Source organism: Mustelus asterias, chromosome 30, assembly GCF_964213995.1.
Source record: "Mustelus asterias chromosome 30, sMusAst1.hap1.1, whole genome shotgun sequence".
Lineage (NCBI taxonomy): Eukaryota > Metazoa > Chordata > Chondrichthyes > Carcharhiniformes > Triakidae > Mustelus > Mustelus asterias.
This window is the reverse complement of record NC_135830.1, coordinates 18,955,350-18,983,002: the sequence shown is the minus strand read 5'-3', so window position 1 is coordinate 18,983,002 and position 27,653 is coordinate 18,955,350. Positions and strand designations below refer to the sequence as shown.

Genomic DNA, 27,653 nt, shown 5'->3' with positions numbered 1-27,653 from the left:
GTTTAACAACACCAGGTTAAAGTCCAACAGGTTTATTTGGTAGCAAAAGCCACACAAGCTTTCGGAGCTCCAAGCCCCTTCTTCAGGTGAGTGGGAATTCTGTTCACAAACAGGGCAGATAAAGACACAGACTCAATTTACATGAACAATGGTTGGAATGCGAATACTTACAGCTAATCAAGTCTTTAAGATACAAACAACGTGAGTGGAGAGAGCATCAAGACAGGCTAAAGAGATGTGTATTGTCTCCAGTTAAAAAAGACAAGGATCCCATATCCTTCTTAACCAGTTTATCAATCTCTCCTGCGGTCTTCAGGGTCCCATGGCTATGCCATAGGATCCTGAAGGCTTCTCTGGTCCTCTGTACTTCCTGGCGTCCTATTGTTCATTGGAAATTCCCTTGCCTTGTTAGTCCTCCCAAAATGCATCCCCTCAGACTTTAGGAGGTTAAATTACATTTGCCACTGTTCTATACTCATCTAACCAGCCCGTCCACATCATCCTGTAATCTAAGGCTTTCCTCCTCGCTATTTACCACATCACCAATTTTTGGACCATCAGCAAACTCACTGATCGAACCCCCACATCCAGGTCCACAGGAAACTCCGCGCGGCCATTGACACAACGCCCGGACTCTGATTGGCTGGAGGACCATCGCCCATCCGGTCTTCCACGCGTTGCCATTGGTCAATCTGCCGCATGTAGACAATGAGGGGGCGGAACCCGAGCCGACGTGGGGGTGGGCGGGGCTTTGACCGCCAGCCGCGCTGAGCTGGTGTCCAATCCGCAGTGTGCTGCTTCTGTAACCAGTGATGTTGCTGCCAATGGGGACACTGTGTGCTGGGAACGCCCCACTGAGTCACTGTGACGGCACAATGGAGCGCTGCCGGAATCACCCAATAGCAATCACTCTGCTCCTCGGTGACGTCTCCGGGTTCAGGCGCGCGGACCCGGGAGCCCCGCCCCCACCCATTGTTCCGCCTCCCCCACCCATGGTCGCCCCTCCCCCCGCACCTCCTCCAGTCAAGGTTTCCAGGCAACCGGCTGACGGCTCCGGCCAGAGCGAGAAGCCGCTCGGTGATCTCCCCCTCCCCCCACCCCCCGGCCCGGGACTGCGCATCTCCAAGGGAGAGGGGCAGCTGCGCATGTGCGGGGGAGAGCCCACCCCGCTCTGAGCTGCATGCTGAAGTGTTGGCCAATTGGAAAGGCTGGAAGACCGGAAGGGCTCTGGTCCTCCAGCCAATCAGAGCTCCCCCATTGTCTGAATGCGGAAGTGGGACAATGAGCTTGTTCAGCTGCTCATTCCTGCCCAGCAAAGCTGCTGCTGCTTCTCTCTGAATGAAGATTGAGCTTCAGACACTCAGACTTCCTTCTGTCGGTGCCACAGGGGTTGGGGTGCGTTATCGACCCTAATAATCACATTATGATTTGATGTTTTTAAGTTTCCTTTGTACTTTGATTTTTGTTCGGGCTGTTCCCCCCTCCTTTTGGGGAGCTGCCCCTTTTTACTTTGTCCTGATTTAATTTCAGTTTGTTTATTTGGTTTGACCTTAAAAGAGGTCAACATCTGTGAGTAAAACACTTTCTTTTCTCCCCCTTTCCATTTCTTTTCTCATTCTGGGGGAAATTGGGGACCTGCAGCCACTGAAGGGAAAGGGAGTGAATCCAGGGAGGGTGCAGTCTCTGGAAAGATTGGCCCAGGTCTCTCTCTCCCTCAAAGACATTCACATCCTTTGCTCCCTCAGCTTGACACATTTATTTGTCTGGCTAAAAGGATGGTCTCTTTTCTAGTGTTCACAATTAAAGGGTTGGTTTCCCCAGGAAATGGCTGACATTTAAGGGGACAGTAAATTGATATAGGACAGAGATATGTCTTGTGTTGTTACATGGTGCAGACTAGATATATTATTTATGGTTCTGTAATAAAGTATATTTATTATTATTTTGAGTCTTGTAATGTAATGCTGTAATTATTTCATATATTTCCAGTCAGAATCATTGCAGCACAGAAGGAATCCATTTGGTAACTCGAGTCCATGCCGACTCTCTGTAGAACAATCCAGTCCCATTCCCCTTCTTCCCTGGTGGTCTCATGGTTGGGGTTTGGCGCGCTCACCACTGCGGCCCGTGTTTGATTCCCAGCCAGGTTTATGGGTGGCACAGTGGTTACTGCTGCTGCCGCACCGCGCCAGGCACCTGGGTTCGATTCCCAGCTTGGGTCACTGTCTGTGTGGAGTTTGCACGTTCTCCCCATGTCGAGGTGGGTTTCCTCTGGGTCCGCCGGTTTCCTCCCACAGTCCAAAGGTGTGTGGGTTAGGTTGATTGGCCATGCTAAATTCACCCTAGTGTCAGGGGGATTAGCAGGGTAAAGGTGTGGGGTTGTGGGAGTAGGGATTGTGTTTGGTACAGACTTGATGGGCCAAATGGCCTCGTTCTGTACTGTAGGGATTCTATACCCCAGTTCCCCTGCTAATTTATTTCCTTCTTGTATCCATCCAATTTCATTGTGAAACCATTCTCCAATTTCAAAACCGTTGTCAGCAGTGAGTTCCCTGTCATGTCCCTTCACTGTGGAAAAATAAGGTTTTATTTTTCTCTTATCCTGCTTTTATCTCTAATCAGATAATAGGGTACAGTGAAATACACACATCATTAGTCTGATCATTTATGTCTATATGTGAAACTTTAGCATCTATAAGTCTGAAGCTTTTCAGGTCTCTGTGTCCAAGGCAGGATCTACCTGATCCTGTCTACCTGATACGCTGCAAGAAAGGATGTCCCGAGGCATGGTACATTGGGGAAACTATGCAGACGCTGTGACAACGGATGAATGAACACCGCTTGACAATCACCAGGCAAGACTGTTCTCTTCCTGTTGGGGAGCACTTCAGCGGTCACGGGCATTCGGCCTCTGATATTCGGGTAAGCGTTCTCCAAGGCGGCCTTAGCAACACACGACAGTGCAGAGTCGCTGAGCAGAAACTGATAGCCAAGTTCCGCACACACGAGGACGGCCTCAACCGGGATATTGGGTTCATGTCACACTATTTGTAACTCCCACAGTTGCGTGGACCTGCAGAGTTTCACTGGCTGTCTTGTCTGGAGACAATACACATCTTTTTAGCCTGTCTTGATGCTCTCTCCACTCACATTGTTTTGTTTCTTAAAGACTTGATTAGTTGTAAGTATTCGCATTCCAACCATTATTCATGTAAATTGAGTCTGTGTCTTTATAAGCTCTGTTTGTGAACAGAATTCCCACTCACCTGAAGAAGGGGCTTAGAGCTCCGAAAGCTTGTGTGGCTTTTGCTACCAAATAAACCTGTTGGACTTTAACCTGGTGTTGTTAAACTTCTTCCAAGGCAGGAAACAGTAAATGTGGATCTGTCAATCAGCCTCAGAATCATAGAATCCCTACAGTACAGAAGGAGGCCATTCAGCCCATTGAGTCTGCACTGACCACAATCCCACCCAGGCCCTATCCCCATAACTCCATGCATTTACCCTAACTAGTCCCCCTGACACTAAGAGGGGCAATTTAGCATAGCCAATGCACCTAACCCGCACATCTTTGGACTGTGGGAGGAAACTGGAGCACCCGGATGAAACCCATGCAGACATGGGGAGAACGTGCAAACTCCACACAGACAGTGACCCAAGTCTGGAATCAAACCCGGGTCCCCAGCGCTGTGACGCAGCAGTGCCAACCACTATGCCACCCCCCACTGTGCCGTCCTATGTCTATATCTGAAACTTTAGCATCTGTAAGCCTGAAGGTTTTCAGATCTGTGTCAGAACAGGAAGCAGTGAACATGGATCTGTCAATCAGCCTCAATCAGCACCTTCAGGAGAATTCTGAGGGTGAATATTAGATACAGCAGAGTGAGAATGGAGAGTGAGTGTATGGGATGGGGATTTACAGCTTTTGGGGAATGAGAAAGGAAAGAATATTCCATCTAATCTCGGATTGTCTGTTTTGAATTTTTTGAGATGTGGTGATTTACAGACAGAAAACTCAAAACAAACATTATATCAAGATTGGCAATCACTCGGTTGATTGTGGCGTGGATATCATTGGCCTTTGAACCTAGCAGGAGAAATGTTTCTCTGTTCTGTCTGCTTCAGAAGACTTAAAACATTAGCGTAACTGGAAAAGCACTGAGACACACACACACTGAGCGTGTTCCAGTGCACTGACTGTGGAAAGAATCAGTTACACAGCCTGAAAATACATCGCAGCATTCACAGCGGGGAGAGACTGTACCCGTATCCAGTGTGTGTGGACAGGAATTAAACTGATCATCAAACCTGGAGAGACACAAGGACACTCGCATCAAGGTGGAAATGTGGGGACTGCGGAAAAGGATTCAGGTCCCCATCTGTGCTGGAAATTCATCGACGCAAACACACCGGGGAGAGACAGTTCACCTGTTGTGAGTGTGAGAAGGGATTCACTCATTCATCTAACCTGTTGAGACACCAGCAAGTTCACGTTAGAGAGAGGCCATTCACCTGCTCTGAGTGTGGGAAGGGATTCGATGCTCCGTACCATTAGGAAACGCACCAGTGCGTTCACACCGGGGAGAGGCAATTCAGCTGCTCAGAGTGTGGCAAGAGATTTGGAACGTCCACTAAACTGCTGAGACACCAGTGAGTTCACACCAGGGGGAGGCCGTTCACCTGCCCCATCTCATTTCCCATCAGAGAGTTCATTCAGGGAGGAAACCATTCACCTGCTGTGTGTGTGTGTGTGGGAAGGAATACACTCACCCATCCAACCGGCTGATACACCAGCGAACTCACACAGGGGAGAGGCCATTCACCTGCTCCGTGTGCGGGAAGGAATACACTCACCCATCTAAGCTGCTGCCACACCAGCGAATCCATAAGTAACTGCACTAGTTGGATTCTGTTATTTTTGCTGCTGTGAATCACATTTAATACTGATAATCTGAGGTCTGCTCCCACTGATCTTAACAAACTCTATCACTGGCTGGCTTTTAAATATCTTGCTATGTCACAAATTTTCAGAGCTTTGAAGTCCATTTTTGAAAGCACCACCTGTGATGTTTTCCCTTGGTTCAAGAACACCATCTCTTGGAAATTCACCTCCAATTCCTCACCATCCTGACTTGGAAATATTTTTAACCATCCTTCACGGTCGCTGGCTCAAAATCCTAGTATTTCATCCCAAATAGCACTGTTGGTGCACCTAGTCATCTTAGAATCCCTACAGCACAGAAAGAGGCCATTCGGCCCATCGAGTCTGCACCGACCACAATCCCACCCAGGCCCTACCCCCATATCCCTACATATTTACCCACTAATCCCTCTAACCTACGCATCCCAGGACACTAAGGGCAATTTTTTAGCATGGCCAATCAACCTAACCCGCACATCTTTGGACTGTGGGAGGAAACCGGAGCACCCGGAGGAAACCCACGCAGACACGAGGAGAATGTGCAAACTCCACACAGACAGTGACCCGAGCCGGGAATCGAACCCAGGTCCCTGGAGCTGTGAAGCAGCAGTGCTAACCACTGTGCCACCGTGCCGCCCACATGATGTGGAGATGCCGGCGTTGGACTGGGGTAAACACAGTAAGAAGTTTAACAACACCAGGTTAAAGTCCAACAGGTTTATTTGGTAGCTTTTGCTGTTGGAGAAGAGATATCCACCCCATCTGACGAAGGAGCTGTGCTCCGAAAACGAATGGTATTTGCTACCAAATAAACCTGTTGGACTTTAACCTGGTGTTGTGAGACTTCTTACTGGGTGCACCTAGAGCCCAGGAACTGCAGCAGTTCAAGAAATTAGCTCACCGCCTCCATTCTTTCGAACCTAAATATCATCGCACTTTGAATGTGAAAGGAGAAATGTGTGTCCGTTCTCTTTGTGGGGAAAGATTTTAAACATCAGCGTGACTGGAAAAACACCGACACACACACACCCGAGTGAGAGTGTTCCAGTGAACTGACTGTGGAAAGAGCTTTAACCAGTTACACAGCCTGAAAATACATCGCAGCATTCACAGCGGGGAGAGACTGTACCCGTGATCTGTGTGTGGACAAGTCTTCAACTGATTGTCCAACCTGGAGAGACACAAGGACACCGGCACCATGGGGAAACCGTGGAAATGTGGGGATTGTGGGAAAGGATACAGTTACCCTTCTGAACTGGAAATGCATCGACGCGCTCACACTGGGGAGAGGCCGTTCACCTGCTCCACCTGTGGGAAGGGATTCACTCAGTCATCCAGCCTGCTGACACACCAGTATGTTCACACTGATCAGACACCTTTCAAATGTTCTGACTGTGAGAAGACATTTAAAAGCAAAAAGTATTTGCTGAGGCACCAACACATTCACAGTGAGGAGAAGCCATTCACCTGCCCCTTGTGTGGGAAGGGATTCACTGCTACATCCAACCTGCAGAAACACCAGCGAGTTCACACTGACAAGAGACCCTTTAAATGTCCAGACTGCGGGAAGTGCTTTAAAACCTCCGGTGAAGTGACGTGTCATCAACGTGTTCACTCTGACGTGAGACCATTCGGATGCTCTCACTGCGGGACTGGGTTCAGGTGATCATCTGAACTCACTGTACGCCAGCGAATTCATACTGGAGAGAGACCGTACAGCTGCTCTGTGTGTGGGAAGAGCTTCATTCAGTCATACTTAATGACCTGCTGAAACACCAGCAAATTCACATCGATGTAAAACCTTTTCAATGTTTTGACTGTGAGCAGAGCTTCAAAAGCAGCAATGGTCTCATGATGCACCAGCGAATTCACACTGGGGAGAGAACCGTTCACCTGCTCTGTATGGGGGAAGGGATTCACTCAGTCATACAACCTACTGAAACATCAGCAAATTCACTCTGATATTCAACATTTTAAATGTTTTGATTATGAGAAGAACTTTAAAAGCTGCAATGAGCTAATGATACACCAGCGAGTTCACACTGGGGAGAGCCTGTTCACCTGTTCTCAGTGTGGGAGCAGATTCACTGACTTACAGCAAATGCCGAGACACCAGCAACTTCATGAGTGTCTGAAGGGGTTGGATTCAGCTGCTTTGCTGCTGTTATTCACACTGAGGACTGAACATGTGTGTAAGAAATGTGTCCCAGCCGCTCCCTTCCATGGTTCAGAGGTCCTAGACACAGAACAGAAGCTCCTTTATAACTGTGCTTAAGAACAAAGAACAATACAGCACAGGAACAGGCCCTTCGGCCCTCCAAGCCCACGCCGCTCCCTGGTCCAAACTAGACCATTCTTTTGTATCCCTCCATTCCCACTCCGTTCATGTGGCTATCTAGATAAATCTTAAACGTTCCCAGTGTGTCCGCCTCCACCACCTTGCCTGGCAGCGCATTCCAGGCCCCCACCACCCTCTGTGTAAAAAACGTCCTTCTGATATCCGTGTTAAACCTCCCCCCCGTCACCTTGAACCTATGACCCCTCGTGAACGTCACCACTGACCTGGGAAAAAGCTTCCCACCATTCACCCTATCTATGCCTTTCATAATTTTATACACCTCTATTAGGTCACCCCTCATCCTCCGTCTTTCCAGTGAGAACAACCCCAGTTTACCCAATCTCTCCTCATAACTAAGCCCTTCCATACCAGGCAACATCCTGGTAAACCTCCTCTGCACTCTCTCTAAAGCCTCCACATCCTTCTGGTAGTGTGGCGACCAGAACTGGGCGCAGTATTCCAAATGCGGCCGAACCAACGTTCTATACAACTGCAACATCAGACCCCAACTTTTATACTCTATGCCCCGTCCTATAAAGGCAAGCATGCCATATGCCTTCTTCACTACCTTCTCCACCTGTGACGTCACCTTCAAAGATCTGTGGACTTGCACACCCAGGTCCCTCTGCGTAGCTACACCCTTTATGGTTCTGCCATTTATCGTATAGCTCCCCCCGACGTTAGTTCTACCAAAATGCATCACTTCGATTTATCTGGCTTAGAGTCAGGAAGGACGATGGTGAAAGCTGGAAACTGTAAGATTTCCAGAGTCAGAGAATACCCAAAAAGGCAGTCAGGGTCATTGGTGATTTTAAATAATTTTATTCAGAAATAACAGTTTAGATATGGTACATCAGCTAAATAGGCGGAAAAGACAGATGACCCATAACAAGTGAGAATGGTTTCCTGACCCAAGGATCAGGGGGAAGCTGAGCTCTGTGCTTGGAGGTGACAGTCTCCTCGGAATGGTTTACTGGTCCCGGATCAGACACTCGGATGGTTGAAGTTGATCTCTGCAGCTGGAGGTCAAAGTGTTTGGTGTCAGTCTGAATCCACCACTTTGAAAAACTCTTTCCTGTCCAGAGTGATTTTCCCCCTCGAGCCTGTTTCACCTTCACTCAGACAGTCGGTTAATGTCCAGGTCATCAGATCCAACCTTATCCAGTTTAGAAATGCCTTGTTTCAGGGTTTGTGAAAGAGACATGTCCTGGGTCGAGAGAACAGACCTGTCCTGTGTTTGTCACCCAGCAAGCAGCTGCCGAAGCTTTTTCCATAAGAGAGTGAGCTTTTTCTATTAGTATTCAATACATTTCTTGATGTTTTACGAAGATGTTTTTGCAAAACGTGCTGTCAAATCAGAGATTGGTGTAAAATGCAATCTGTTCCTGACTGTAAGTGAAGTTTCCAGTCTGAAAATGTCTTGGATTTGAAGCTTCCAAGCGTTTATGTGACATTCCTGAGTTTTCCGATGTGAGGCAGTGACGACAACTGGTATTTACCCGTTAACAGACTAAAATGTGCCGAGACCCTTCACAGAGGCTCAGAAAGGTAAGGAGAGGGATGATGGAGAAATACAGAGGGACCTGGGTGTGCAAGTCCACAAATCCTTGAAGGTGGCAACACAGGTGGAGAAGGTGGTGAAGAAGGCATATGGTATGCTTGCCTTTATAGGACGGGGTATAGAGTATAAAAGCTGGAGTCTGATGATGCAGCTGTATAGAACGCTGGTTAGGCCGCATTTGGAGTACTGCGTCCAGTTCTGGTCGCCGCACTACCAGAGGGACGTGGAGGCGTTAGAGAGAGTGCAGAGAAGGTTTACCAGGATGTTGCCTGGTATGGAGGGTCTTAGCTATGAGGAGAGATTGGGTAGACTGGGGTTGTTCTCCTTGGAAAGACGGAGAACGAGGGGAGATCTAATAGAGGTATACAAGATTATGAAGGGTATAGATAGGGTGAACAGTGGGAAGCTTTTTCCCAGGTCGGAGGTGACGATCACGAGGGGTCACGGGCTCAAGGTGAGAGGGGCGAAGTATAACTCAGACATCAGAGGGACGTTTTTTACACAGAGGGTGGTGGGGGCCTGGATTGCGCTGCCAAGTAGGGTGGTGGAGGCAGGCACGCTGACATCGTTTAAGACTTACCTGGATAGTCACATGAGCAGCCTGGGAATGGAGGGATACAAACGATTGGTCTAGTTGGACCAAGGAGCGGCACAGGCTTGGAGGGCCGAAGGGCCTGTTTCCTGTGCTGTACTGTTCTTTGTTCTTTGTTTGTAATTCACCAAAGGTGTACACATGGGGTTTGTCAAGATTTGCTTTTTAACTAATGACAAATCCAATGCACTGTTTGGAAGCACATCCAGGGTTAGGATTAGGGTGAGGTATTAGTTCGGCTGTGTTTTAGGGTTAGGATTCAGGGTGGAGGTTGGGATCTTGGTTTTGGTGCTGAGAATGCAGACAGAAATTGTGATCTTTGTTGTGTTTATATATGGAGTTCTGAGAGTGTTGGAACCAGAATTAAGAATTGGAAAAAGGTTCCAGTACTGCCACGGTGGCACAGTGGTTGGCACTGCTGCCTCTCAGCGCCAGGGACCTGAGTTCAATTCCAGCCTTGGGTCACTGTCTGTGTGGAGTTTGCACATTCTCCGTGGGTTTCCACTGGGTGCTCCTGTTTCACACTCGAAAGATGTGTGGGTTAGGTTGATTGGCCATGATAAATTGCCCCTTAGTATCAGGGGGATTAACATACATAGAAACATAGAAACCCTACAGTGCAGAAGGAGGCCATTCGGCCCATCGAGTCTGCACCGACCACAATCCCACCCAGGCCCTCCCCCCACATATTTTACCCACTAATCCCTCTAACCTACGCATCCCAGGACTCTAAGGGACAATTTTTAACCTGGCCAGTCAACCTAACCCGCACATCTTTGGACTGTGGGAGGAAACCGGAGCACCCGGAGGAAACCCACGCAGACACGAGGAGAATGTGCAAACTCCACACAGACAGTGACCCGAGCCGGGAATCGAACCCGGGATCCTGGAGCTGTGAAGCAGCAGTGCTAACCTACTGTGCTACCGTGCCGCCCCATTAGCAGGGTAATAGGTGGGGTTATGGGAATAGGACCTGGGTTGGATTGTTGTCAGTGCAGACTTGATGGGCCGAATGGCCTCCTGCACTGTAGATTCTATGATAGGGTTTATATTGTCTGTTTCAGGGCCAGATCCTTGTTTCATATGTTTACATGTCCCACAATTTCCTTGAGTTCAGTGTTGTTTTCCCTCAGTCCCCGGTGTGGCATTCAAATTATGGCTTCAACTATAAGTAAACGGGTGTGCTATTTGTGTGTGTGTGTCTTTGTGTGTGTCAAGATTATGTGTCGATGTGTGTGTCGATGTTGGGTGGGTGGTGATGGCGGGGGGGAGTTGGTGTGAGGAGTGCCTGTCTCCATCTCTCTCTGTCTGTGTTGGTTTGAAGAACCCTTTGCTAACTGCTGCCTGTTGTTTTCCTCTGTTAGTTTAATCACTGCCAGTGTCTGATAAATCAGCTTCATCTTTATCTGATGTGGCTTTAAGTTTAACAGAGGGGTTGTGGATTTTATAAATTCTTCCATTTCTACCTCGGTCTGGGTCGAAACTCCCCACGTACGAACATAGGAGCATGAGTAGGCCATTCAGCCCCTCGAGCCTGTTCCGCCATTCAATGAGATTGTGGCTGTTCAGTGGCCTAACTCCATATACCTGCCTTTCGCCCATATCCCTTAATACATAGAAACATAGAAAAACTACAGCACAAACAGGCCCTTCGGCCCCACAAGTTGTGCTGAACACATCCCTACCTTCTAGACCTACCTATAACCCTCCACCTATTAAGCTCCATGTACTCATCCAGGGGTCTCTTAAAAGACCCTATTGAGTTCGCCTCCACCACCACTGACGGCAGCCGATTCCACTCGCCCACCACCCTCTGTGTGAAAAACTTCCCCCTAACATTTCCCCTGTACCTACCCCCCAGCACCTTAAACCTGTGTCCTCATGTAGCAGCCATTTCCACCCTGGGAAAAAGCCTCTGAGAGTCCACCCAATCTACGCCTCTCAACATCTTATATACCTCTATTAGATCTCCTCTCATCCTACGTCTCTCCAAGGAGAAAAGACCGAGCTCCCTCAGCCTATCCTCATAAGGCATGCCACTCAATCCAGGCAACATCCTTGTAAAGATCCTTGTAAATGTGAGAAGGGGTTGATGATGGGAGATTTGAAGAATAGGGGCAGTACCTGAAGAGAGAGAGAAATGTTGACAATGTCCACGGACACAGGGGAGTTGGAGAGCTGTAGTTTAGCGGGAGATTGAGTGCGAATAGAGTCAATGGAACAGGAGGTGGGACTCATGGACAAGATGAGTCCTGAGAGGACATGAGGGGAATTGGGTGAGAACGAGAGAAAGGTGTGGGCTCAGGAAAGGATGAAACTTACAGACAGTTTGGTCTGGTGGGCTATTGGGAGGAAGCAGCAGAGGCAGCTGATCAGATTGTCTCCATCTTAGTGACAAAGCAGCTCCATGAGTTCCTCACACTTGTGGGAGATGAGGATGGAGGTGACAGGGGAAAGGGAGAGACCTTCGAAAGGATTGAATTGTGCTGGAGTTATTAACAAAGACTCAACACAGTGTGTGTGTTTAACACAAAGCTGATTTATTTGACTTTGGAAAAAAGAATAGAGGCATGGACTATTTTCTAAACGGTGACAAAATTCATAATGCTAAAGTGCAAAGGGACTTGGGAGTCCAAGTCCAGGATTCTCTAAAGGTAAACTTGCAGGTTGAGTCCGTAATTAAGAAAGCAAATGTAATGTTGTCATTTATCTCAAGAGGCTTGGAATACAAAAGCAGGGATGTACTTCTGAGGCTTTATAAAGCACTGATTAGGCCCCATTTGGAGTACTGTGAGCAATTTTGGGCCCCACACCTCAGGAAGGACATACTGGCACTGGAGCGGGTCCAGCGGAGATTCACACGGATGATCCCAGGAATGGTAGGCCTGACATACGATGAACGTCTGAGGATCGTGGGATTATATTCATTGGAGTTTAGGAGATTGAGGGGAGATCTGATAGAAACTTACAAGATAATGAACGGCTTAGATAGGATGGACGTAGGGAAGTTGTTTCCATTAACAGGGGAGACTAGGACGCGGGGGCACAGCCTTAGAATAAAAGGGAGTCACTTTAGAACAGAGATGAGGAGAAATTTCTTCAGCCAGAGAGTGGTGGGTCTGTGGAATTCATTGCCACAGAGGGCTGTGGAGGCTGAGACGTTGAGCGTCTTCAAGACAGAAATGGATAAATTCTTGATTTCTCGAGGAATTAAGGGCTATGGGGAGAAAGCGGGTAAATGGAGTTGAAATCAACCATGATTGAATGGTGGAGTGGACTCGATGGGCCGAATGGCCTTACTTCCGCTCCTATGTCTTATGGTCTTATGGACTTTTAGTAAGACTATTAGCACCTGTAAATGGGCTGGAGTTTATTCGCAGTATCATAGAAATCATAGAAGCCCTACAGTACAGAAAGAGGCCATTCGGCCCATCGAGTCTGCACCGACCACAATCCCACCCAGGCCCTCCTCCCATATCCCTACATATTTTACCCACTAATCCCTCTAATCTACGCATCCCAGGACACTAAGGGGCAATTTTAGCATGGCCAATCAACCTAACCCGCACATCTTTGGGAGGAAACCGGAGCACCCGGAGGAAACCCACGCAGACATGAGGAGAATGTGCAAACTCCACACAGACAGTGACCCAAGCCGGGAATCGAACCCAGGTCCCTGGAGCTGTGAAGCAGCAGTGCTAACCACTGCGCTACCGTGCCGCCCCAGTATGGCCCTAATGAAGATGGTTCAGTCCTGAATGTGAGTAACATCAACATCCAATCACTGTCGTTACTTGTGAACTCTCTGGTGTCTCAGCAGGTGGGATGTAGTGGTAAATCCCTTCCCACACTCAAGAGCAGGCGAACGGTCTTCCCCCACTGTGAATTTGCTGGTGTTCAGTGAGTTGAGATGATCGCACAAACCCAGTCCCACAGCGAGAGCAACTGAATGGTCGCTCATCAGTGTGAACACGTTGATGTTGTCTCAGTTCCCCAGAACTTTTAAAGCACTTCCCACAAGTCTGAGCATTTAAAAGATCTCTCGTCAGTGCGAACTTGCTGGTGTGCAGCTACTTGAGTTGATCGTCTGAACCCAATCCCACAATGAGAGCACCTGAATGGTCTCCCATCAGTGTGAACACGTTGATGGCGCGTGGGTTCCCCAGAACTTTTATAGCACTTCTCACAATCTGGACACATGAAAGGTGTCTCATCAGTATGAACTTGCTGGTGACTCAGCTGAAATAATAAATCCCTTCCCACACTCGGAGCAGGTGGATGGTCTCTCCGCTGGAGTGAACTCGCTGCTGAGTGAACGTAGTGGGTGACTGAGTGAATCCCTTCCCAAACATGGGGCAGGTGAATGGCCTCTCCCCAGTGGGACTGCGCCAATGCATTTCCAGCTTGGATGGGGAAATGAATCCCTTCCCACAGTCCGCCACATTTCCACAGATTCTCCTCAGTGTGACTGCAATTGGGTCTCCACAGATAATTGTCTGAAGCCTCGTCCACACACACACACAACACGTGTACGGATTCTCTCCACTGTGAACGGTGCTTTTTCCTTCCATGTTCCAAATCTGATGATATCAAAGTTACGATAAATTGAGCCACTCCATGAGCTTCCCAGCTGCAAACTCTCTCCTTCTCGTTCCCTGTGAAATTGATTTAAAATGGCATAAAGGGCGGCACGGTAGCGCAGTGGTTAGCACTGCTGCTTCACAGCTCCAGGGACCTGGGTTCGATTCCCGGCTTGGGTCACTGTCTGTGTGGAGTTTGCACATTCTCCTCGTGTCTGCGTGGGTTTCCTCCGGGTGCTCAGGTTTCCTCCCACAGTCCAAAGATGTGCGGGTTAGGTTGATTGGCTATGCTAAAATTGCCCCTTCGTGTCCTGGGATGCGTAGATTAGAGGGGTTAACAGGTAAAATATGTAGGGATATGGGGCAGGGCCTGGGTGGGATTGTGGTCGGTGCAGACTCGATGGGCCGAATGGCCTCTTTCTGTACTGTAGGGTTTCTATGATTTCTATGAGAGAGCCCACAAAAACACAAAAGGCAGGTTGCGAAATTGAGCTGAATGAATCTGCTAATTTGTGGGGCCGGCACTGGGAAAAAGTGACCGTGGAAACTGCTGGATTGTCACAAAAATCCCAACTGGCCTCTTTGGGAGGAGAGAGAAAGAAGTAGAGGGATTTTGTATATCTACAAGACATATTAAGAGAGTAGTTAGCAAAGCAAATTTGTCCCTGAGCTTCATAAAGAGGGAAATTGATATAAAAACAGGGAAGTTATGCTGAAGCTTTATAAAGCTATGGTCATCACTCTTTTTCATAGAAACCCAACAGTACAGAAAGAGGCCATTCGGCCCATCGAGTCTGCACCGACCACAATCCCACCCAGGCCCTACCCCCATATCCTACCCGCTAACCCCTCCAATCTACGCATCCCAGGACACTAAGGGGCAATTTTAGCATGGCCAATCAACCTAACCCGCACATCTTTGGAATGTGGGAGGAAACCAGAGCACCCGGAGGAAACCCATGCAGACACGAGGAGAATGTGCAAACTCCACACAGACAGTGACCCAAGCCGGGAATCGAACCCAGGTCCCTGGAGCTGTGAAGCAGCAGTGCTAACCACTGTGCTACCGTGTTTTGCTGGAGCTCTTTCTCACTGCCTGTTTGCTGTAGTCCCTATCTCACTGCCTGTAGTTCCTATCTCACTGCCTGTAGTTCCTATCTCACTGCCTGTAGTTCCTATCTCACTGCCTGTAGTTCCTATCTCACTGCCTTTTGGAAGGATGTAAAGGTCCTAGAGAAGGTGCAGAGATTTACCAGAATGGTTCCAGCAAAGGAGGTTGAGGGGAGATTTGATTCAGGTACACAAGATTCTGACAGTTTCGATGAGATGGATATAAAAAATTTGTTTCCATTTACTGATCATACAAGGACTCGGGAGACACAGATTTAAGGTTTTGGGTAAAACCTTGATTGAACCATATCAGATCCTGAGGGGACTTGACAGGGTGGATGTGGAAAGGACAATTCCTCTTGTGGGAGAATTTTAAACTCGGTAGTGATGAGGATTTTTTTTCTCTCAAAGGATTGAGAGACATAGAGTCATAGAGGTTTACAGCATGGAAACAGGCCCTTCGGCCCAATTTGTCCATGCCGCCCTTTTTTTTAAAAACCCCTAAGCTAATCCCAATTGCCCGCATTTGGCCCATATCCCTCTATACCCATTGTGTCCATGTAACTATCTCAATGCTTTTTAAAAGATAAAATTGTAGCCCCCTCTACTACCTCTGGCAGCTTGTTCCAGACACTCACCACCCTCTGTGTGAAATAATTGTCCCTCTGGACACTTTTGTATCTCTCCCCTCTCACCTTAAACCTATGCCCTCTAGTTTTAGACTCCCCTACCTTTGGGAAAAGATATTGACTATCTAACTTGTCTATGCCCCTCATTATTTTAGACCTCTAAGGTCACCCCTCAGCCTCCTACGCTCCAGAGAAAAAAGTCCCAGTCTATTCAGCCTCTCCTTATAACTCAATCCATCAAGTCCCGGTAGCATCCTAGTAAATCTTTTCCGCACTCTTTCTAGTTTAATAATATCCTTTCTATAATAGGGTGACCAGAATTGCACACAGTATTCCAAGTGTGGCCTTACCAATGTCTTGTACAACTTCAACAAGACGTCCCAACTCCTGTATTCAATGTTCTGACCGATGAAACCAAGCATGCCGCATGCCTTCTTCACCACTCTGTCCACTTGTGACTCCACTTTCAAGGAGCTATGAACATGTACCCCTAGATCTCTTTGTTCTGTAGCTCTCCCCAACGCCCTACCATTAACTGAGTAAGTCCTGCCCTGGTTCAATCTACCAAAATGCATCACCTCGCATTTGGATTTTGGAACACTCTTCCTGCAAAGGTGGTTGAGGCAGAGTCCTTGGATATCTTCCGGCAGAGCTGGATAGATTCTTGATGAGCAAGGAGGTGGAAGGTTATCGGGAATAGGCAGGAACGTGAAGTTGAGATTAAAATTAGATCAGCCACAATCTTACTGAATGGCGGGGTGTTGCCGAGTGGCCGACAGCTGCCCCTATTTTGTATGTAAATAGTCAGCTGTTTCTGTAGTGTAGTGGTTATCACTTTCGCCTCACACCTGAAAGGTGCTTGGTTCGAAACCGGGCCAAAACACTGTTGGATCTTTCTCATTAAATCATAGAAATCATAGAAACCCTACAGTACAGAAAGAGGCCATTCGGCCCATCGAGTCTGCACCGACCACAATCCCACCCAGGCCCTACCCCAATATCCCTACATATTTTACCCACTAATCCCTCTAATCTACGCATCCCAGGACACTAAGGGGCAATTTTAGCATGGCCAATCAACCTAACCCGCACATCTTTGGACTGTGGGAGGAAACCGGAGCACCCGGAGGAAACCCACGCGGACACGAGGAGAATGTGCAAACTCCACACAGACAGTGACCCGAGCCGGGAATCGAACCCGGGACCCTGGAGCTGTGAAGCAGCAGTGCTAACCACTGTGCTACCGTGCCACCCCAAACGACACAGCACACACTCCTGCATTCAAACTGAGCTGTTAAGCCAAATCTCAAATCCATGTTGGCAGCGGTGGGATTCGAACCCACGCCTCCGTAGAGACTGGAGCCTTAATCCAGCGCCTTAGACCGCTCGGCCACGCTACCATGTGTGAAGTCTGCAAAATTTAAGTTAATTGCTCAACATTCGCATCTCGATGTTACATCAACTCAAATGCTTCTATATAGTAAATGACAGAACTCTTAAGGTAGGCAAGGGATCTGGGTGTACAGGTACATAGGTTACTGAAAGTGGCAACACAGGTCATCAAGAAGGCATACGGCATGCTTGCCTTCATCGGCCGGGGCGTTGAGTTCAAAAATTGGCAAGTCATGTTGCAGCTATATCGAACTTGGCCGCACTTGGAATATAGTGTTCAATTCTGGTCGCCACACTACCAGAAGGATGTGGAGGCTTTGGAGAGGGTACAGAAAAGATTTATCAGGATGTTGCCTGGGAAGGAGGGCATTAGCTATGAGGAGAGGTTGGAGAAACTTTGGTTCGTTCTCACTGGAACGATAGAGGTTGAGGGGAGACCTGATAGAAGTCTACAAGATTATGAGGGGACATGGACAGAGTGGAGTCAGAAGCTTTTTCCCAGGGTGGAGGAGTCAATTACAAGGGGGCATACGTTTAAGATGCGAGGGGCAAGGTTTAAAGGAGATGTACGAGGCAAGTTTTTTTACACAGAGGGTGGTGGGTGCCTGGAACTCACTGCCGGGGGGAGGTAGTGGAAGCAGATATGATAGTGACTTTTAAAGGGTGTCTTGACAAATACATGAATAGGATGGGAATACAGGGATATGGTCCCCGGAAGGGTAGGGGGTTTTAGTTCAGTTGGGCGGCATGGTCGGTGCAGGCTTGGAGGGCCGAAGGGCCTGTTCCTGTGCTGTAATTTTCTTTGTTCTTTGTTTTGTTCTTTAGTACAGGAGATGTGAGGAAGAATGTTTTTACACAATGAGTGCTAATGACCCAAAACTTGCTGCCTATGATTGGGGTGGAAATGGACATGATGAATAATTTCAAAAGGAAATTGAATAGACATTAGAGGAAAATAAAGCTGCAAAGATATGAGGATAAAGCAGGGGAATGGGACTGGATTGCTCTAGACAGATGGCATGGACTCAATGGGCCAAATGGCCTCCTCTGTGCTATAATGACCTCCTGTAATCTCACCTTGTAATTTAACACGGGGAGTTCAAATATCACTCAAGTAAATCTGTGCTACACTCCCTCCAAGGCCATTCTGTCCTTCCTAAGGTTTGTTGCCCAGGACTAAGCACAGTTCTCCAGGTGTGGTCTAACCAGGGTTTGTGAATCTCAGGGCTTTTCCAGTCACACTGAGACCTGAAATCTGCTCTCACAGACAGAATCAACAAATCTGTTACCTTCCACATTCAGGTCCTGATGTATCAAGTGACTCCGTCAGATCACAATATGATGTTTGATTTGTGTTTCCCGTCTATCAATTCTCCACTTCCAGCATCCTCAAATTTACAGAACCCAGCATTGTCTGTCCAGGATAGAAATTCGCACCATTCTCTCCTCTATAATTGCCAACTGTGATTCAATGTATTCCTGGAGGTTTTATCACATCTTTTACGTTGCCCCCATCCTCCAGCCACTAATCAGTGAACACATCCATTCCAGTTGCCTTTCTAGGCCAATTAGAAAGCAAAAAGACTCATCACGTTACAGGATAATGATTGATGGTCAAGCAAACAACCGTTATCTGTTGTCAATATTTTAATCTCTGGTGAAGAGAAATATTCAAAGAGAAATTACAAAAAAGTACATTTTTTAACGTCTGGACAATTTTCAAGAGATCCAGGTTTGAATCCCACAGTCCAAAGATACATTGGTATAACCACACTTGGAATACTGTGTACAGTTCTGGCCACCCCCTTATAGAAAGGATATTATTAAACTAGAAAGAGTGCAGAAAAGATTTACTAGGATCCTACTGGGACTTGATGGTTTGAGTTATAAGGAGAGGCTGGATAGACTGGGACATTTTTCTCTGGAGCGTAGAAGGTTGAGCGGTGATCTTATTAGGTCTATAAAATAGAGGGGCATAGATCATCTAGATAGTCAATATCTTTTCCCAAAGGTAGGGGGAGTCTAAAACTGGAGGGCATTGGTTTAAGGTGAGAGGGGAGAAATACAAAAGTGTCCAGAGGGGCAATTGTTTCACACAGAGGGTGGTGAGTGTCTGGAACAAGCTGCCAGAAGTAGTAGTAGAGGCGGGTACAATTTTGTTTTTTAAAACGCGTTTGGACAGTTACATGGGTAAAATGGGTATAGAGGGATATGGGCCAAATGCAGGCAATTGGGATTAGCTTAGGGGTTTAAAAAAAAGAGCAGCATGGACAAGTTGGGCTGAATGGCCTGTTTCCATGCTTCTGTCATCAAACCAATTTTGGATCCATTTAGCTACCTCATGTTAGATCTTGTGAGATTTAATCTTATACAACAACCTACCATTCGATTCCCTTGTCAAAAGCCTTGCTAAAGTCCATGTAGACAACATCAACTGCACTGCCCTCATCTACCTTCTTGGTTACCCCTTCAAAAAACTCAATCAAATTTGTGAGACATGATTTTCCACTCACAAAGCTATGCTGACTGTCCCTAATCAGCCCTTGCGTCTCTAAATGCCTGTAGATCCTGTCTCTCAAAATACCTTCCAACAACTTACCCACTACAGATGTGAGGCTCACTGGCCTGTAGTTCCCAGGCTTTTCCTGGCAGCCCTTTTTAAACAAAGGCACAACATTTGCCACTCTCCAATCTTCAGGCACCTCACCCGTGACTATCGATGATTCAAATACCTCTGCTAGGGGACCCGCAATTTCCTCCCTCGCCTCCCACGTCCTGGGATACACTTCATCAGGTCCCGGGGATTTATCTACCTTGATGCGCTTTAAGACTTCCAGCACCTCCTTCTCTGTAATATGTGCACTCCTTATTGAGGATGTTGCAGAGGGTGTTTGTGAATCCTCCCCGCCCACCTCCCAGGGTTTCCTTCCTTCCCAGAGATCAGAGTCCTCATTGATTTGAGGCCAAAGTGGAACCTCTTATTTATTGTCCCCCTCCCCCATCCTCTGATGTGAACCATCCTCCAGTGGCTGAGCCAGGATGGGGCCGTTAACCTTGGCCTGTTCCCGGGAGGGAGGGAGGGAGAAGCCCCGCAGCTGCAAACCAGGGAGCTGACAATGATTCTGAAGGGTTTGCGGATCCACAAAGTGTTTCCAAATCCTCCCAGCCACCGCCTAACGCTGACTCCGCTTCCCCGGGACAAACCAGCACCAAGGACAGCAATGACACTGCGCATGCTCCACATCACAATGCCTGGGGACTGATTGACGGCAGCTCCGGTACAAGGGCGGCACGGTAGCACAGTGGTTAGCACTGCTGCTTCACAGCTCCAGGGTCCCGGGTTCGATTCCCGGCTCGGGGTCACTGTCTGTGTGGAGTTTGCACATTCTCCTCGTGTCTGCGTGGGTTTCCTCCGGGTGCTCCGGTTTCCTCCCACAGTCCAAAGATGTGCGGGTTAGGTTGATTGGCCAGGTTAAAAATTGTCCCTTAGTGTCCTGAGATGCGTAGGTTAGAGGGATTAGTGGGTAAAATATGTGGGGGTAGGGCCTGGGTGGGATTGTGGTCGGTGCAGACTCGATGGGCCGAATGGCCTCCTTCTGCCCTGTAGGGTTTCTATGATTCTATGAAATGGGGAAGAGGGGGCGGGGCTGGAGGACCGAGCGTGAGCGGCTGGTCCCCCTCCAGCCAATGGGAGTGAATGAGGGGCGGGGCTGGAGGACCGAGCGGGAAAGCGGCTGGTCCTCCAGCCAATGGGAGTGAATGAGGGGCGGGGCTGGAGGACCGAGCGGGAAAGCGGCTGGTCCTCCAGCCAATGGGAGTGAATGAGGGGCATGCGCAGAGAGGGTAATGGCGGCCGGTGGAATTTTTTTCTCGGATCCGTAAGCGGAAAATCGCGGATCGGAGGGTACGATGGAACCGGAGTGTGGACGGGAAGGTTTCGTGAACAGGCTGCGTCACCTGCAAACTCTCCCAAAAACTTCCCCCATTTGTAGCGAGCAGGGCCAAAGATCCCTGAGATTGGGCCGCGTTAACGGCCGCTATCTCTATTGGGGCAATGTGAATCAGGGCGCATGCGTGGAAGCCATCTTTGTAGGGGGCAATGTTGTCAATGAGTGGGAGGAGCTTGTTCCCCATTGTTCAGAATGGAGACAACTTGTCCATCAAACTGCATCAACCCTCTCAGGCCCAATGGGACGTCCGAGAATCATAGAATTCCTACAGAGCAGAAGAAGTCCATTTGGCCCATTGACTCCACAACGACTCTCCGACAGAGCATCTTACTCCTACTCTGTCCCCGTAACCCCAGTAAGAAGTCTCACAACACCAGGTTAAAGTCCAACAGGTTTATTTGGTAGCAAATAACCCCGTAACCCCATGCAGAGACACCGCCAATCCCCTAAACTTGCACATCTTTGAACACTAAGGGGCAATTTAGAATGGGTAGCACAGTGGTTAGCACTGCTGCCTCACAGTGCCGAGGTTCAATTCCATTCTTAGGTGACTGTGTGGAGTTTACACCTTATCCTTGTGATAGAGTCATCGAGGTTTACAGCATGGAACCAGGCCCTTCAGCCTAACTTGTCCATGCTGTCCCTTTTTTAAACCACTAAGCTGGTCCCAATTGCCCGCATTTGGCCCATATCCCTCTTTACCCATCTTACCCATATAACTGTCTAAACGCTTTTTTAAAGTCAAAATTGTACCTGCCTCTACTACTACCTCTGGCAGCTTGTTCCAGACACGCACCACCCTCTGTGTGAAAAAAAATGCCCCTCTGGACCCTTTTGTATTTCTCCCCTCGCTCCTTAAATCTATGCCTTCAAATCAAAACATATGTAGTGGGCGGCACGGTAGCACAGTGGTCAGCACTACTGCTTCACAGCTCCAGCGACCTGGGTTCGATTCCCGGCTTGGGTCACTGTCTGTGTGGAGTTTGCACATTCTCCCCGTGTCTGTGTGGGTTTCCTCCGGGTGCTCCGGTTTCCTCCCACAGTCCAAAGATGTGCAGGTTAGGTTGATTGGCCATGCTAAAAATTGCCCCTTAGATGCCCCTGAGATGTGTAGGTTAGGGGGGTTCGCGGGTAAATATGTAGGGATATGGGGGTAGGGCCTGGGTGGGATTGTGGTCGGTGCAGACTCGATGGGCCAAATGGCCTCCTTCTGCACTGTAGGGTTTCTATGTTTTAGACTCTCTACCTTTGGGAAAAGATATTGACTGATCTATGCCCCTCGTTATTTAATAGACCTCTACAAGATCACCCCCTCGTGTCTGTGTGGGTTTCCTCCCACACTCCAATGATGTGCAGGTTGGGTGGATTCACCATAATAGATTGCCCCTTAGTGTCTGAAGGTTTGTAGGTAAGGGGGATGAGCTATGTTTGTGGTTAGGGTGGGCAAGAGGGACTGGATAAGATACTCTGTCAGAGAGTCAGTGCAGACTTGATGGATCTGCACTGTAGGGATTCTATGATAATAGACATCATACTCAAATTGAGGGGCTGCTGACAATGACAAGAGCAAAGTGCAACAGGAGGTTAGCGTGGACATCCTGAACCAGGCAGCAGGAGGAGAGAATGGGCGGCACGGTAGCACAGTGGTTAGCACTGCTGCTTCACAGCTCCAGGGTCCCGGGTTCGATTCCCGGCTCGGGTCACTATCTGTGTAGAGTTTGCACATTCTCCTCATGTCTGCGTGGGTTTCCTCCGGGTGCTCCGGTTTCCTCCCACAGTCCAAAGATGTGCGGGTTAGGTTGATTGGCCAGGTTAAGAATTGCCCCTTAGAGTCCTGGGATGTGTAGGTTAGAGGGATTAGCGGGTAAATATGTGGGGGTAGGGCCTGGGTGGGATTGTGGTCGGTGCAGACTCGATGGGCCAAATGGCCTCCTTCTGCACTGTAGGGTTTCTATGATTTCTATGATTACTGTGTTTACCCCAGTCCAACGCCGGCATCTCCACTTTATGTGGTGAGTCCAGTTGAGTTTCTGGTCAGTGGTCACCTCAAGGATGTTGTGAATTTCTATCCTGGACTGTCAGAGATGAATTTTGGAAACTCCTTTTATAACGGGCTCGATGAGGAAGATTTAACAGAGAAAACTCAAACCAAGAGAGAACCAAGGGCGGCACGGTAGCACAGTGGTTAGCACTGCTGCTTCACAGCTCCAGGGACCTGGGTTCGATTCCCGGCTTGGGTCACTGTCTGTGTGGAGTTTGCACATTCTCCTCGTGTCTGCGTGGGTTTCCTCCGGGTGCTCCGGTTTCCTCCCACAGTCCAAAGATGTGCGGGTTAGGTTGATTGGCCAGGTTAAAAAAAAAAAAATTGCCCCTTAGAGTCCTGGGATGCGTAGGTTAGTGGGTAAAATATGTGGGGGTAGGGCCTGGGTGGGATTGTGGTCGGTGCAGACTCGATGGGCCGAATGGCCTCCTTCTGCACTGTAGGGTTTCTATGATTCTATGAGAACCTTGCCCTTCTGAATTTTTATCTGGGACTGATAGTGATTGCTTTTGTAAACTCACGGGGTACCAGAAGCAGAGGTCAGTTTTAAGGAGTGTCTTAATGGAGGAATGTAAGATAGAGAGGGCGAGGGAGGAAATTCTAGAGCTTGTGGTCTTGGCAGCATCAGGCGAGGCCACACAACATGGAGTAAATAAAATCAGGAATACTCAGGAAGTCAGAATTAGACAAGTGTAGATATCTCAGAGGTAGCAAAGGAATGGATCAGTGTTTCAGCAGCAGATGAGTTGAGTCTGGGGTGGAGTCAGGAAATGTTACTGAGGTGGAATCTAGTCTTGAAGATGATGCAAAAATGTGGTTGGGAGCTTGTCTTGGGGTCAAATATCACACCAATGGTTTGAACAATCTGTTTGAGACTCAAACGGTCTTCAGGGAGAGGGATGGAGTCAGTGGTTCGGGAGTGGAGTTTGTAGCTGGGGCTGAAGGCAGTGGCATCAGTCTTCCCAATGTTGCAGTGGAGGAAATTACTCATTACTTACTGTCAGAACTGTGTGTGCCTTGGAGGAAAACCTGGAGGTGATGGTGTTCACATACACCTGCTACCTTGCTACTTTGAGGAGATGATGGTTGAGGGTTTTGGGAGATTCTGTTAAAATCTCCTGTTTGATTTGTACAAATAGAAAATCCCTCTCTTTCTCTGCTTCTGCTTAGAACATAAGAAATAGGAGCAGGAGTAGGCCATCGAGCCCCTCGAGCCTGCCCCGCCATTCAATAAGATCATGGCTGATCTGAAGTGGATCAGTTCCACTTACCCGCTTGATCCCCATAACCCCTAATTCCCTTACCGATCAGGAATCCATCTATCCGTGATTTAAACATATTCAACGAGGTAGCCTCCACCACTTCAGTGGGCAGAGAATTCCAGAGATTCACCAGCCTCTGAGAGAAGAAGTTCCTCCTCAACTCTGTCCTAAACTGACCCCCCTTTATTTTGAGGCTGTGCCCTCTAGTTCTAGTTTCCTTTCTAAGTGGAAAGAATCTCTCCATCTCTACCCTATCCAGCCCCTTCATTATCTTATAGGTCTCTATAAGATTCCCCCCTCAGCCTTCTAAATTCCAACAAATACAAACCCAATCTGCTCAGTCTCTCCTCATAATCAACACCCCTCATCTCTGGTATCAACCTGGTGAACCTTCTCTGTACTCCCTCCAAGGCCAATATATCCTTCCGCAAATAAGGGGACCAATACTGCACACAGTATTCCAGCTGCGGCCTCACCAATGCCCTGTACAGATGCAGCAAGACATCTCTGCTTTTATATTCTATCCCCCTCGCGATATAGGCCAACATCCCATTTGCCTTCTTGATCACCTGTTGCACCTGCAGACTGGGTTTTTGCGTCTCATGCACAAGGACCCCCAGGTCCCTCTGCACAGCAACATGTTGTAATTTCTTTCCATTTAGATAATAATCCAGTTTGCTATTATTTCTTCCAAAGTGAATAACCTCGCATTTGTTAACCAATCCTCTCTCACTCTTCTCCCCTCATAGAGGTCATAGTCCTGTGTAGGGCCCAGATGGAGGTCAGCTTCCCTTCCCTGAAGGTTATCAGTGAACCAGTTGGGTTTTTAACAATCCAGCAGTTTCCACGGTCACCTTTTCCTCGTTGCAGGCCCCAAAGGTTACCAGATTTATTCAAATTCACAACCTGCTTTTGTGCTTTGTGGGTTCTCTCTCACTTTTCCTGTTTTAAATTAACAGGGTCTTAGATCGAGTGGTTTTGCATTAGGAAAACGGAAACCAAACATCACATCCGGATCTGAAAAGTTGCCCAAGTTATTGCAACTGAATATCATCAGGCTTAGAACATGGAAGGAAAAATCACTGTTCGTACTGGGGAGAAATTGTACACGTGTTCTGTGTGTGGAGGGGGCTTCAGCCAATCTTCTGGCCTGTCGAGACACAAGCGTGTTCACACTGGTGAGAAACCGTGGAAATGTGGGGACTGTGAGGAGGCATTTGGTTACCCGTCTGAGCTGGAAACTCACCGACGCATTCACACTGGGGAGAGGCCATTCATCTGCTGTGTGTGTGGGAAGGGCTTCTCTCGGTCGTCAAACTTGCTGACGCACCAGCGGGTTCACGCTGGAGAGAAGCTGTTCACCTGCTCCGTGTGCGGGAAAAGATTCACTGATTCATCCAACCGGCTGAAACATCAGCGAGTTCACACTGGGGAGAGACCATTCACCTGCTCTGAGTGTGGGAGAGGATTCACCCATTTATCCACCTTGCTGAGGCACCAGCGAGTTCACACTGACAAAAGACCTTTTAAATGTCTGGACTGCGGGAAGTGCTTTAAAAGTTCTGGGGAGCTGATGTTCCATCAACGCGTCCACACCGACGAAAGACCTTATAAATGCCTGGAATGTGGGAAGTGCTATAAAAGTTCCTGGGAACTTTTGTCCCATCAACGGGTTCACACTGACGAGAGACCGTTCCGGTGCTCTCACTGTGGGACTGGGTTCAGGCAATCTTCTCAACTCACTGTACATCAGCGCATTCACACTGGGGAGAGGCCATTCACCTGCTCTGAGTGTGGGAAGGGCTTTATGCAGTCATCCACTCAACTGAGACATCAGCGGGTTCACACTAAAGACAGATCTTTCAAATGTCCAGACTGTGGGAAGTGCTATAAAAGTTCTGGGGAACTGGTGTCCCATCAACATCTTCACACCGACGAGAGACCATTCCGGTGCTCTGACTGTGGGACTGGGTTCAGGCGATCGTCACATCTCACTGTCCACCAGCGCACTCACACCGGGGAGAGACCGTTCACCTGCTCCAAGTGTGGGAAGGGATTCATTCAGAAATCTCACTTGCTGAAACACCAACGAGTTCACAATTAACTGCATTGATTGGACTTTCCTGTTAATCTCATCCACGACTAAACCATCTTCATTGGAGTCTGTTTCTGTTGATGTGAATAAAGTAAGAAGTCTCACAACACCAGGTTAAAGTCCAACAGGTTTATTTGGTAGCAAATACCATAAGCTTTCGGAGCGCTGCTCCTTCGTCAGATGGAGTGGAAATCTGCTCTCAAACAGGGCACAGAGACACAAAATCAAGTTGCAGAATACTGATTAGAATGCGAATCCCTACAGCCAGCCAGTAATAACACAGTAAGAAGTTTAACAACACCAGGTTAAAGTCCAACAGGTTTATTTGGTAGCAAAAGCCACACAAGCTTTCGGAGCCCCAAGCCCCTTCTTCAGGTGAGTGGGAATTCTGTTCACAAACAGAGCATATATAGACACAAACTCAATTTACATGAATATTCGCATTCCAACCATTATTCATGTAAATTGAGTCTGTGTCTTTATAAGCTCTGTTTGTGAACAGAATTCCCACTCACCTGAAGAAGGGGCTTGCAGCTCCGAAAGCTTGTGTGGCTTTTGCTACCAAATAAACCTGTTGGACTTTAACCTGGTGTTGTTAGACTTCTTACTGTGTTCACCCCAGTCCAACGCCGGCATCTCCACACGATGTGAATAAACCCCAGACCTGTTACAGTTGTTAATATTGTTGATCAAAGGAAAATAAATCAGCTTTGTCTGAAGCACGCAGTGTGGAAAGTCTTTTTAATTTCTTTAACTCATGTTAATTCCTTTTGAAAGGCTCTCCCTCTCCCCTGTCTCCTTCCATCCTCAACTCCAGTAACAAGTGTGAGGAGCTCATGGAGATTCTTTGTCACTAAGATTGAGACAATTTGATCAGCTGCCTCTGCTGTTTCCATAAGACCATAAGACATAGGAGCGGAAGTAAGGCCATTCGGCCCATCGAGTCCACTCCACCATTCAATCATGGTTGATTTCAACTCCATTTACCCGCTCTCTCCCCATAGCCCTTAATTCCTCGAGAAATCAAGAATTTATCAATTTCTGTCTTGAAGACGCTCAACGTCTCGGCCTCCACAGCCCTCTGTGGCAATGAATTCCACAGACCCACCACTCTCTGGCTGAAGAAATTTCTCCTCATCTCTGTTCTAAAGTGACTCCCTTTTATTCTAAGGCTGTGCCCCC

The 27,653-nt window shown here is 48.1% G+C and overlaps 2 protein-coding genes and 1 non-coding gene across 5 annotated transcripts in view; 1 reads left to right on the top strand and 2 right to left on the bottom strand.

Annotated features, from left to right (window-relative positions):
- The window catches only part of LOC144480691 (uncharacterized), a 72,299-nt gene extending 71,530 nt beyond the window's left edge, over nt 1-769 (bottom strand). The window contains exon 1 of the mRNA XM_078200286.1: nt 172-769. The gene's annotated coding sequence lies outside the window, so the exon portion shown is untranslated. The remainder of the gene's footprint in view (nt 1-171) is intronic.
- A 16,280-nt stretch (nt 770-17,049) lies between these two features.
- trnal-aag (transfer RNA leucine (anticodon AAG)) lies at nt 17,050-17,131 on the bottom strand. Its single transcript has one exon. It is a non-coding gene; the product is annotated as a tRNA-Leu (tRNA).
- A 3,802-nt stretch (nt 17,132-20,933) lies between these two features.
- Nucleotides 20,934-27,188, top strand: LOC144480784 (uncharacterized). 3 transcript variants are annotated; one of them, XM_078200379.1, is made up of 3 exons: nt 20,954-21,027; nt 25,126-25,255; nt 25,336-27,186. In XM_078200379.1, the coding sequence occupies exon 3, from the start codon at nt 25,443-25,445 to the stop codon at nt 26,478-26,480; it is 1,038 nt and encodes a 345-aa protein (XP_078056505.1). In that variant the 5' UTR covers nt 20,954-21,027; nt 25,126-25,255; nt 25,336-25,442; the 3' UTR covers nt 26,481-27,186. The 3 variants fall into 3 exon arrangements, with proteins under 3 accessions (XP_078056504.1, XP_078056506.1, XP_078056505.1); XM_078200378.1 differs by lacking the exon at nt 25,126-25,255 and having other exon boundaries at nt 20,934-21,027; nt 25,336-27,188; XM_078200380.1 differs by lacking the exon at nt 25,126-25,255 and having other exon boundaries at nt 20,934-20,966; nt 25,336-26,610.
- Nucleotides 27,189-27,653: the final 465 nt, after the last annotated feature.

Coding starts and splice junctions, on each gene's coding strand:
- LOC144480784 (XM_078200378.1), top strand. CDS start 25,443: ATGGAAGGAAAAATCACTGTTCGTACTGGGGAGAAATTGTACACGTGT.